This window comes from Oncorhynchus mykiss, chromosome 6, assembly GCF_013265735.2.
Source record: "Oncorhynchus mykiss isolate Arlee chromosome 6, USDA_OmykA_1.1, whole genome shotgun sequence".
NCBI classification, from domain to species: Eukaryota; Metazoa; Chordata; class Actinopteri; order Salmoniformes; family Salmonidae; genus Oncorhynchus; species Oncorhynchus mykiss.
The window spans coordinates 75,168,020-75,180,437 of NC_048570.1; the positions used below are offsets into that span (position 1 = coordinate 75,168,020).

Consider the following 12,418-nt stretch of genomic DNA (forward strand, 5'->3'; position numbering starts at 1 on the left):
AATCAATCAATCAAATTGGAGCGCAAAAGGCAGCTCTCATCGCAATCGAATTCACCGTATTATTTATATTCCTTCACTATTATTTTTTATTTGGACCAATAATCATTTCCCACACTGGTTGGCGCCAAATATCAAGAAACCAAATAATAGCTGAGCGCGGTGGAGTGTCTGAATTCCACAGTAGGCCTACAGTAATTACCGTGTTCAATGCATCAATTATTCACAGTTATTTACACGCAAATAAACAAACACGCAAATAAATAAATAATCACAAGCCTATGTGAGCACCTGCACAGGAAGGAGGCAGAGCAAAGAGATATCACTTTGACTTACACAGAGTGCCTTTTAGCCTACTATAATGGGGATGCAACGCTGATATAATTTTGGGGGGGCATTGTAGCGTTTTATATAACAAAATAAATAAAAATTCCGACATTTAACACAATGCATCTTTAGGTAAATTTGTAAAATCCTCTAACTGGGCTAGCAGTCTGCTTCGCTGTTTGCATAGGAAATTGTCACTGCAGACATCTCCATCTAGCCCTGTGCTATAATTGAAATGGCGCGTTTAGCTGGAGGCAGGTTGTGAGGGCGCTTTCTGCAATAGCAGAATGCATGTCGATAGACGTCATTTGGTTTTAATGGCCTACAGGACATTTGGCGTTACTACTGGAGACATTAGTGGAGAAGGGACAGGGGAAAATCGCCGCATGAAAAGTATCCAAGGAAATCTACATATGATTATTTTATTGACACTTTGTCAACAAGTTACTAGTGTGCCTTGATAATAGCTGTAAGTACACGACTAGGGAAGCGTGCCCTGTTTTACTTATTTAACTGGACAATGGAAATGTATGCCTAGCTGGAAATGCCTGGGGGATTTTTACATCAGACGAAATGACAATGATTAAAATCTGCTTTTTTCCTGCTCTAAATATATTGAGCGACGTGACACTTGCTTGATACTGAATAGCACTTAACCGTTACCCCCTGCACACCAGAACGTTAAACCGTTATAGGGGCTGGTCTATTTATATTTTTTACCGGAAAATACGAAAAACCTAGCATTAATTAATATATCTGGTCATAGACATCATTTTTGTAAAAGGGAGAGAGTATCAGTTTTTCGTTTTTAAAATCTGACTGGGTGCGAGTAGAGTAGAGCTAATTGTAGCCTAATCCTTGCCCCAGAGGCGTTTGGGCAGCCCGGAGCAAGAATTCATTTTTAGCGCTGCTCTGTTATTTAGAGACAGGATTATTGGCTTTCTTCTCATAACAGACTGGCAGTTTCATTTATTAAGCAAAAAGACACTCAAGAAGCTAAAATACGAAGCAGGATTTGACCGACTCAATTTTTAAGTGTATACAAATAAGAACCGAAAGGGGAAAGGAGAGGTCTCTTCTATGTATAAGGTAAGAACGCTGCTTTGCTTCTTCCTGTGCCGCTTTTGTGGACAGAGCTTGGTCTGAGCAAGTCAGCCAGCATCAGCTATAGATCTTTAAAGCCACAGCGACCCTTCTTTTTAATCAATGTAGCTTTCACTGTTAGATTCACATGCTTTAGAACAGTTTGTGGATACAGTGTTGGCAGTTTCGTTCCAAAGGAGCGGATTCTACTTGAGGAATGCTTGGGTCAGCTATTGGATGGCACTCTAGTTATACGAAACTCCGGGCATGTGAAAAAGGGGAACGCAGTCATCAGCTGGGACTGATAGATACTGGAACGGATTCCCTCGGACTCCTACGATGTTTGAAACGGTATGACTAAATTCATATTAAGATACGGCATTTCCTCATGGTATGATAGCCTACAGCATCAGCGAACAAACTATACTCAACACCAGGTAATTTGGAATAACTTCACTTGTAGTAGGGCTATGTTTTGTCCAGTCTGGGAAAGGTATGAATGTTTGTCTAGGCTGTTGTCTTTCTCTTGTTGTGTATTGAAGCCGTTGGCATATTTACGCATTCATTTTACGCATTGTTCGCTTTTGAATCAAACGTCTCTGAATCTTAATTTCATGATGGTAGAAATGAGTAAGACGCCATATTGTGCATCTGGTAGAAGTAGGCTATCCGTGCGCATCAATGTAAACTATTCAAGAGGGCAAAAGTGGATACTCTATGGATCTCTGCGACTGTGCATGTTCTTTTTGGCTATTTTATTTTATAACAATTATGGACATTCTGATCTTTACTTTGTACAATTGTCAAATATATTTATTTGGTACACCATTGCCCACAGTGAAACCCAACTCTTGTGAACGTTTCAAACCCGCTTATTGGCTAGAGTTACTACAGCTGGAATGTTGGTCAATAGGAAACTATTATAACACAAAGTCAGGGAACAGACATCAGTTGATCTCATTCAAACGAGTCAATGGTAATAGTTCCGGTATTTGTCTTTTTTTATGTGAGAACTCTTGTGAGACTATAAGGGCATCGAGTTTATTGGCTTATAGCCTTTTAATAATGATAATCTTTACCCCCATATTGATCATATAATAACAATATGCTTTCCAATATTTCACGTTACCCTCCACTTCTTCAACTCCTCCCATCTTAACCCTGTGTGTGTGTGTGTGTGTCTCATATCTGGTATATATTCCCCCAACAATATTATCGGTATTGGTTACTGTGGCCCATGGCTAAATGAAGAGGTGGGATAGCCTCATACGCCAAAAACTTCTTAAGTCTTTTGAAGTTTTTCTTTCACTGGGGCCTGAAATGTATCATCCAGCGTCGTATTAAATGATCATTATTCCTGAAGGCTTGGTGGTGTATCCAGCGAGGCGGGCAACACCCTGGAACATTCTGTAGTCTTCAACAACACTTTGTGCCCCAGGGCATCTCGCCTGGAGCAAAGGGCTGAATGAGCCCTAACAACTGTCTTCTGTTTACCTTTTATGGTTAAAATTCAAAGCTTAGTAAATGTGCTCTTGCATGGAAGAACAAGTTGATGAAATGCCTTTCTTTCAAGTTATAATAATTTAGTTTATTCCAGCGACCCGCCATTTTTGCAGACATGATGGATATATATTTTTTCATGAAACCACATCCTAATGTAAGTTCCTTGACATTTTCTAACTATATCTGTTTCCAATGAAACTGACTCTGATATTAATTAAACGTTTGTGAGTTGAGATGTTGGGATTTAATTGACAGGCATGTGCGTAATTTTCGCAAAATGCAAAGTAAATCCCCATAGGAAAACATGTACTTTTGATCAATCTTGATTAAATTCGATTGTAGTGATTGGTTGTAAGCAAACTTGAGGAACTATGATCCCCAACACCCACATGTCTGTTTAATAGTCTACATCATTGTTTAACCCAACTCCGACGCGCTGTATCCATGCGCCTCGGACTGCACTGTGGCCTGAAGCACGCCAACCCAGTGTATGCTACCTGGATGTTACGAAGGGGTGTAACGAAGGGGCTCTGGAATAGTTTGGGAGGGATTCATGTAATGGATAGTTGACATTCATGAAGTGGTCATATGTTTCTCATGCCTTCCATCCAACATACCCAATATTCACACCAGCCTGAGGACTTGCATCCTTTCTCAGTTGAACATGTGGCAAAAGCGTGCCCGCTTTTCTAAAAGGTCATTGGAAGATTCCGAGCAATTAATTAAAACTCCTGACCTTGTAAATGTACATTAATTTTCATGACAGATATTATATAGAGTTATTAAGTAGTTTGTCTTCACATCTTGATTGGTCCTGTTATGTTTTATTGTGTTAGATACATATAATTGCCCTTGACTCATATGATACGAGATTATATTTTTGATGCACCAGTAACTTTTTTATTACATTTCCATGGATAGGACATTATTGTGTGGGGTTCAAATAAAGAAACAACACAACAGTCTTGTAAGGGGTGAATGTTTTCTTATGTGTGGTTCAGGAACAGAGTTCAGTGAGAACAAATGCCCTGGATTCTGTATTCTCAGATTGGTGGTTGGTGTGTCTGGGCATATCACGTCTAACACATAACACAACCTTTAATTAGAATATTGCAGTTTGTTTTATCCCCCTAGAGGCTGACACCTAGCATTCCTCTTTCTGGAGCCGTAATAATCATCCTCCTATCCTGCCCCCCGGGGTTGAATGAAAAGATGCAAACATACTTCATTAGAACGGTGGCAATAATTTGTAAGCTAAATATGCGAGCAGACAGACATGGAAGTGATCTGATAAGGCTCAGGATCGCACTGGTGGAAGATACAGACTTTCTGAGACCCGAGTAATTTATGATGTCTATGGCTTTTCCATTTACTTGTTTTCAGGAAGGAAGAAGCATGTCACGACTGTCTTTGACCCGGTCCCCGGTATCTCCTATGTCCACACAAGGAATCCCTCTACCGGCTCAACTGACAAAGTCGAATGCTCCGGTTCACATTGACGTCGGGGGACACATGTATACTAGTAGCCTGGCTACTCTCACCAAATACCCAGACTCAAGGTAAGGAACCGGATATTCTCATTCAATAAGTGAAATGTGTTTGTCTCGTTTATTATCCACAGTGCCAAGATGTGCCACCCAAGGTGCTTTTGTTGTAGGATTCATTTTTAACATTTTTTTTATATAGGAGTGTAGCCTACTGATACATATTGTATTTGAAGTTGTCTCCCACCATAAACTTAAATAAGTAATTGTACTCAGTTACACTTTTGATTGGACATGATGCTCAAAACCCCTCATTACAAGTGTTTGATATCAGTGATATACTTGATTGCTTTAATGATTGTTTCTCTCTAGTTTGATATGGTATATTGGATAGCCTAACCTCCATATGGCCTCATTTGAATTGTATTTGATTATAATATGTTTATTACACATGGAAATGTGTTAATTGCCGTTGCTGACTCTTTCATTCACTGAAATTATGCTACAGGTTTATGCACGTTAATTGTACATTATGGAGAGGGAAAATGTCAGCTGTTATTTCACCATTATTGTAACATAACCAATTTATCTAAAAACATCTCTAATCCATGTCCAAATGATTTGCAACTAAAAACCAGCCATGCAACTTTATAGTAAAGCTAATAGTTAATGCTGAAGTTAGTTCATGCTCTCTATAGAAATGACCCATTATGTTATATATTCCATGAGCTACATGCTCAAGACAATTGCTATTACTTGAAGCCAGAGTTTCAGCTAAGCCAAGGTAAACATACATCAGTTTGTAGGAAGATCTAAGGAAATGCTTAGAGGAAATGTATCAACATAAGTCTTGGATATTCACACAGCTCTGACAGGAAATCACTGTCAGCTACTTTGTTTTCTATGTCCCTAAACCAGCATGATTTATCTTGTGAGAAAATCTTCATGCCTATAATAGGCCATTGTTTATCCTTAGTATTATAATGTCATGTCTGTCATTGCTATAAGCTGTGTTTGGTTCATTTAAGAGGGTTGGACAGCAAGACAGGACCAGACACTGCAGGTACACAATACCTGAGTGAACATTTTTGTTATTACTAGCATTATGTGCATATTACCCACCGTTTTATGACATTAGAATTAGAATTTCAGTAAATCAATAGTTGATATATTTGGATGACTTTCCAGATGTTCAAATACAGGTTGTTTCATATACACTCACTGTACCACAACACATATTCCCTGGATGTACATGAACCAAATGATACCGTGTTGTGTTACACTTATGTCTATACTATTTATCATGTAACTTTTACACCACCATGTACCTCACACAGTGGCGGTCGGTGCCGTTTAAGACGAGGGACGACGTTTTTTTTTAATGAGCATGCCCTTATTTCTGTTACAGCATATTGGATGACTGCCATTCATATTCCATTCACCCAATTCAATGTAACAGCGATAGGTTTAGGCTACAACATGATACTCAAATTTCCCTATACCAATCATGAGGTTGCTATAACAGCCTATGAATGAACGTTTATAACGTTGGTGCACACAGGTCGAGAGAAAAATTTGAGGCGACAGACAATGACCCTTTCAATATATCTAGCTGATCTAGGGTGTAATCATTAGTCCAACAGTTGCAAACAAGAGTTTCTGTTGGACAAATTCAGGTATGTTTATCCCCGTTTTGTTTTTCAACAGAATCCGCAGAATGAATACACTTCTGATCATGTGTAAACAGTTCACTTTCATAGCAGGCAGATTGTATTCCTTCTCACATCGATGCAGACTCCTCCTCTTATCTTTTCCCTTCGCTTGTGGACTTCAATGCACAACACATCAGCTGTATGTGACCAGGCAAAAAACCTTTGCATGCCAAACCATATCATAACCGCTACACACAGCCTACATTGTTGATAAAAACAAAAAAAGGAAATTCACTGATGATGGCCCTTCCCTTCCTCCTCTGAGGAGCCTTCACTGACCTCACATGATGATATTGCATAATGATGTTACACATTGCATAGACATTATACACAAGGGTGAAAAGCCATACAAATGTAACAAACATGCTGTATAGTAGGGAGCTCAGAAGCAGTGCTTTTACAGTAAGAGTAAAGACAGGATACCACTGTGTATGTGAGAGCCAGTGTCTCTATCTCTCTCTCTCTCTCTCTCTCTCTCTCTCTCTCTCTCCCTCTCTCTCTCTCTCTCTCTCTATCTCTCTCTCTCTCTCTCTCTCTCTCTCTCTCTCTCTCTCTCTCTCTCTCTCTCCCTCCCTCCCTCCCTCCCTCCCTCCCTCGTCAGTGTTCCTCACAGTCTGCCTCAGGGGTGCACTTTCCTCTGGAGCCAGTGGAGGAGGAGCCCTCTTGTGTGAATTAGGATAATGGCTGACAGAAAGCAAAACAATTACACTGCAATAGCCAGACTTATATGCAGTCTTTTTAGAGGACATCCGGTGTGGTGTGCATGGAGGAGTCTAGTCCTAGTCCGCCATCCATGATCCACTGAAACTTGACAATTAAAGAACAAGGTTCAAAGAATTGTAAGTTGATGATTACTTTTAATAGATTGCTGCGTTAATAATGCAGAGTGCGTAGAGAAACTTAGTCTAGTAACTAATGTCTGGGTATTCATCTTCCTCTGTACAGACTGCAGTAAGGGACAGAGGTCATCAAACATTGATACCCGCTCTGGGGAGTTCACAGTTAAGGAGATAAGCTTCAGAGCTCCATTCTACTGAGGCTGAGGAAAGTAAACGAGAAGAATATTACACAGACAAGGAAACTATTTTGAAATAACCCTTGACACAAGTTATTACTTATTTTGATAATTCATCTGGTTTCCATTATCTATGAGCGATGGCATATAGCATATAATATAGCATAAAAACCAAAAATCACCATGGGTATTCAAACCAGCAACCTTTCAGTTACTGGCCCAACGCTCTAACTACTAAGCTACATGCAGCCACCCCTGGTACTGTCTACTATGCCAGGGGTTCTCCAGCATTTGGGCTCCCCCCACACTCCTCTTGTTGGCGGAGAGAGCATTTTGCCGCTATAAACCACAATTTCTTGCAATTCTAGACATTTTGCCATGTCTCATGTGTATTCATATAGTATTTGAGTGACTCAAACATCACAACAATATCTATGGGCAAACAAACCTAGCTAAAAACCTTTAGCTGACATGGGCTAGTTGATCTGGGCATTTCTGACAAGTTATAAATAGCTCTCTAAAGTATACAATGGGTGACATGACAAGAGGAATACTGATGTTGCATGATTGCACCTTGTGCATTCTACAATTTTCTTTTTTTTAAGAGGGGGGGGGGGGGTGGACCCCACAGTTTGAAAACCACTGTAGTGTGCTACTATACCACTTATTCTACATTCACTCAATATACCACTCTCCAAGCGCACTATTACTCCCCTTTATGAATGTCTTTTACACATGAACAACATCATTCATTAAAGTTTGAAATAGGTAAGAGTTCAGTAATGTTTGAACCTTCAATTTTAATCTCTGTGTACACTTGACAATGGGCATCCCTACCCATTTGTAAATCTATTCACACAGCCAGTGTACTGGCCTTGAAGTTGGGCTTGATACATTCATCCAAACACACTCTGGGCATTTGTTTTCACAGACATATGTAAGATGTCCTGCAATGTATGTCAAAATTCATTGGGAATCTATTGAAAACAGCTCAGGTCTTTCATTTTGGAGAGAGTGAAAAGCTGCACTTGTCTTGACCCACCCACATCCCTAGCCATGAGTTTCAGACTCTAAACTGTTAGTCTGACATGTGTAGGTCCATGAGATGTCTACCTACCGCCTGTGCACCCACGCTGCCACTACTCAGCACCGCTGGGATGTGAGATCAGAGATGCTCCAGTCCTTCACAAACTCCCACTCTGCCCTTCTCTCTCTCTCTCTCTCTCTCCCTCTCTCTCTCCCCCTCTCTCTCTCTCTCTCTCGCTCTCTCTCCCTCTCTCTCTCCCCCTCTCTCTCTCTATCTCCCTCTCTCTCCCCCTCTCTCTCTCGCTCTCTCTCTCTCTCTCTCTCTCTCTCTCTCTCTCTCTCTCTCTCTCTCTCTCTCTCTCTCTCTCAGGCAGGCAGGATGGTGTATAGCTCTCTACCTGTCTGACATGACAGAAACAAAGCTGGGTGAGTGCGGGGGTCCGTCTTTCAGGTGCGGAGGGCCCCCAATCTGTGATTTACCAAAAGGAAACACTGAGACTGAGGGAGATACAGAAAGGGAGAGAGGGAAAAAGAAAGAAAAGAAAAACAGGCAGCATTTTAATTGCTTTTTAAAAAAAAAAAGTGGAGATGAAAAACAGAGTTAGCCTGGAGGGGTATGGTGAAATTCTAGCTGGAAGAATTGCAAGACCATATGAGAAAGGAACACCTCGGGCATAACAGGGAGATGAGTATTGGTTTTTTATAAAGCATTTTGCATCGATTTTCAGAGAGAAAGGGAGAAAGAGAGAGGGAAAAGATGGAGAGAGAGAAAGAGAGAGAGAAGGGGAGGGAAAGTGAGTGGAGAGAAAGAGAGGGAGAGCATCTTTGAACTGGCTCTCTTTATACAGTTAACAGGAAAGGAAAAACATGGCAAATTCTACATGATAGGATTCAGTCTATACCTGATGAAGCCCTTTGATACAGTCACTGTGTGCGTCTTTACAAAGCAAAGGATTGTAAGGGAAAGTCAATGCAATTCGCTTTAGAGATTTAAACTATAAAGTCAAAACTGCAAAATGGTCCCGTGTGGCTCAGTTGGTAGAACATGGTGCTTTGCAATGTTGGAGTTGTGGGTTTGATTCTCACGGGGGACCCGTATGAAAATGCATGTACTCACTAACTGTAAGTTGCTCTGGATAAGAGTGTCTGCTAAATGACTCAAATGTAATACAGCTCTGTGTGTAGATTCCCATAGCATCTCTCTTTCTTGTGTTATGCCTTATAACAGGATTTAACAGTCACTGGGCAAAAGCAGCTTGTGAGAATGAGACTTTCTGGTGATCTTCTTTGTGGTTTAACTGTACTCAGCTGACCTAAAAGCTGTTAGCATGATTAAAGAGCTGATTACATCAGAACGATGATAACAGAGAAGCCTTCTCTCTGCCAAGAGCTGTTTCTGGGAGAGAGGAGGGAAATGTTTCAGTCAAACCATTTTAAAGGTTTCTCCAACCTGGACTGCCACTTCTACAGAAAACTGTTGAGTGACACATACAAATACTTAAGTAAAACAGCGATAGAGACACCATGTCAATCATGTCTCTAATAATGACCAACATAAAAGTCCTATTTCTCTTCCTTCCAGGTCTTTAGCTATTATCACCTAGTGCAGATCTGAGGTGAAATGAATGAACTAATGGTTGAGAGCTACAGTAGCTAATGATGTATGATCTTAATTTGGGCCAGTTTGCTACATCAGGAAAAGAATCCTACAGCAACAGGAAATGTAAATTTGTATGTGGATTATAATTAAGGTATTTTTTTGTAAGGGAAAATCAAGTCTAAAATTTAAAAGTGGACATTACAAACTTCAGAAGCCTTTGTAAATGTCAAATACACTACACATTTTTAATTTCCTGCAAAGTCCTCTTGCAACAGGGTGATCAAATTAAGATCTTACATCTGGACCTCGACAACCTCACAAGAGATGAGAGAAATGTGTAGTTGTCCAACCATATCTCAAGGCATCTTATCGACAGTATATGGTGGGTGAAAGCTAACAGATTACTGCATTTTCCAGTGTTAGCCAGGCTCCTTATTCACTCCTGGTTACATTTCGAGAGGCCGACTATGGATGGATGCTTGGCAATCTACAGGTGTCTTATTACTTAGAAGTTATGTCCATAATTCATGGAATTTCCCTCTGTTGTTCTGCATTCTAATGGAAAATCTGCGTCAGTTATTTTAGAGAAATTACTTTTTGAGTGAATATTTGTTTTCATTTGTTTTCAAAGATGAACCAAATCAATACATAATTCAATAGAACATTTGTATTCAAAACACAAATAGGTATCAGAGCATCATGGATTCAAATGCTATAGAGAAACATATATCATATTTCATTGTAGCAAACCCCAGTTAAATGTTTTATTTACCCTTTAGTAATAGAGCTTTAAACTGAACCCATAACATTAATATCTGTAAGTACCAGCTGAGACACTGTATGTTGTCCTAATCACACAGCAGAAGGGACACTTCAAACAGGCCTGGAACACAGGAAATGTGCCTTAAGCCCCTTGTTTCAACCAGGATGCTAATACATTTCAGACTTAGAGCTAATAAAATGGAAAAAATAAATGGAGGGTAATTGTTTCATAGATTTGAAGGCAGCCGCTCAACTCAACCTCATTCCATTATATGTGTGTGTTTCAATTTCCAGAATCAGCCGTCTGTTTAATGGCACAGAGCCCATCGTGCTGGACAGCTTGAAGCAGCACTACTTCATCGACAGGGATGGAGAAATATTCCGTTACATTCTCAGCTTCCTCAGGACCTGCAAACTGCTTCTCCCAGATGACTTCAAGGTACATGATGATTTGTATTTGCACACCATAGCATCATGTGTACAGTATCTGCGCCGTATGAACTCACACAGTGTAGAAATATACAAAGGATAGATGATTGATTCAAAGTTTGATCTTCCCTCTCATCTGAGAGGAATGTCCAACATGTTAGTTTTAGCTGTCTATCAATTTATATTATAAACATTATTTAGCATTACTTTCACATTCTATAAGTCAATATCAGCAGTCATTTGTTTTATTACTAAAACATTGGAAATCTAATCGAATTAATCCCCACCGATTTATCATTAAAGTGATGCTTTGAAGCTATTGAATAATTTCAGCCAGTCTTTCTCCCTTTGCAAATTATTCTATATATATTTTTAATACAATTTGTACAATATATTACAATTTGTAAGTGCTTAAGATCCCAGACTGAACATTTAATATACAGTGGAGGAAAGGTGAAAATTCTGTCTAAAACATAATATAGTTCTGTGATGTGAACAAAGCCCAGGGCTGTTGTTTCTCACAAAAAAAAAAAGATTTCTATAGAGGTGAGGCCAGGTGAAACAGGCTGTATAGCCCCTGTTCCACTTGTTCCAGTCTGACAGTACCACCCAGTCTCCCAGCCACTGCTTCTCTCTCTGCTCTCAATAAAGTGCCATGACAGTTTAAAGGAACTGGGCTTGGGAGGGAAGTAGGAATACTAGAGGAGGCGAGAATAATGTGGTCTTGATTCTGACAGAGGGGAATGTGTGGGGAGGGAGTGTACTGTAGGTGATGTCTACAGACAGACATACACGCACGTGCATGCACGCACACACGCACGCGCGCACACACACACACACACACACACACACACACACACACACACACACACACACTTTTATACAGTGCTCTATCTGGGAAACTGGAGCGACTTTGGTCCATGTTAGCCCACTGTGGCTGCACACACCTGTCTCCTGTTTCAGAGTGCGCATGAGGAGACTCCTTCCTGGATGCGCTTGGCTTGGCAAAACAACCAGCTCTGGAAATATACACATACTATTGTTACTAAGTTATTCTACTTAGAAACAGAGCAAAGATTCAGGCCAACGATCGATCATGGACTCAGGCCAAATCTTCTGTGATATAACCACTTTGATCGATCTAAAACACAATTAGTAAAATGTAAAGTTCTGGTTGATGATGTCTAAGGAGAGCATATTCAGTGCTCCATCTGTTCCTGTCCTTCCAGATCCCTTTTAGTTCAGTCTATTATACCCACATTTCCATGTCTTTCCCTGTCGGCTTGGAGTAGTTCATCACTCTGACTAAGGGGAGTAGATGAGAGGCAGATCCCCCTGGCTAACTCTCAGGGCCAAGCATTATGGCTGAATGGGGACTGACCTAAACAACAGTGAGAGCATGAAAGCCTCCTTCACATTTTTGGCAAATTACATTTTGGTTTTGGTTTGATCTGTATAGTGTACTGTATGGAAGCTATAG

The 12,418-nt window shown here is 40.3% G+C and overlaps 1 protein-coding gene across 6 annotated transcripts in view; it reads left to right on the plus strand.

Moving 5' to 3' along the window:
• Positions 1–548: 548 nt before the first annotated feature.
• The window catches only part of LOC110526583 (BTB/POZ domain-containing protein kctd15), a 26,123-nt gene continuing 14,253 nt past the window's right edge, over positions 549–12,418 (plus strand). The window contains exons 1-4 of one of the 6 annotated variants that reach the window (XM_036980973.1): positions 549–793; positions 3,005–3,064; positions 4,294–4,469; positions 10,804–10,948. In XM_036980973.1, coding sequence (XP_036836868.1) covers positions 3,026–3,064; positions 4,294–4,469; positions 10,804–10,948 — 360 coding nt within the window. In that variant the 5' untranslated portion in view covers positions 549–793; positions 3,005–3,025. The other 5 variants (XM_036980972.1, XM_021607678.2, XM_021607677.2 and 2 more) reach the window with 5 other exon arrangements.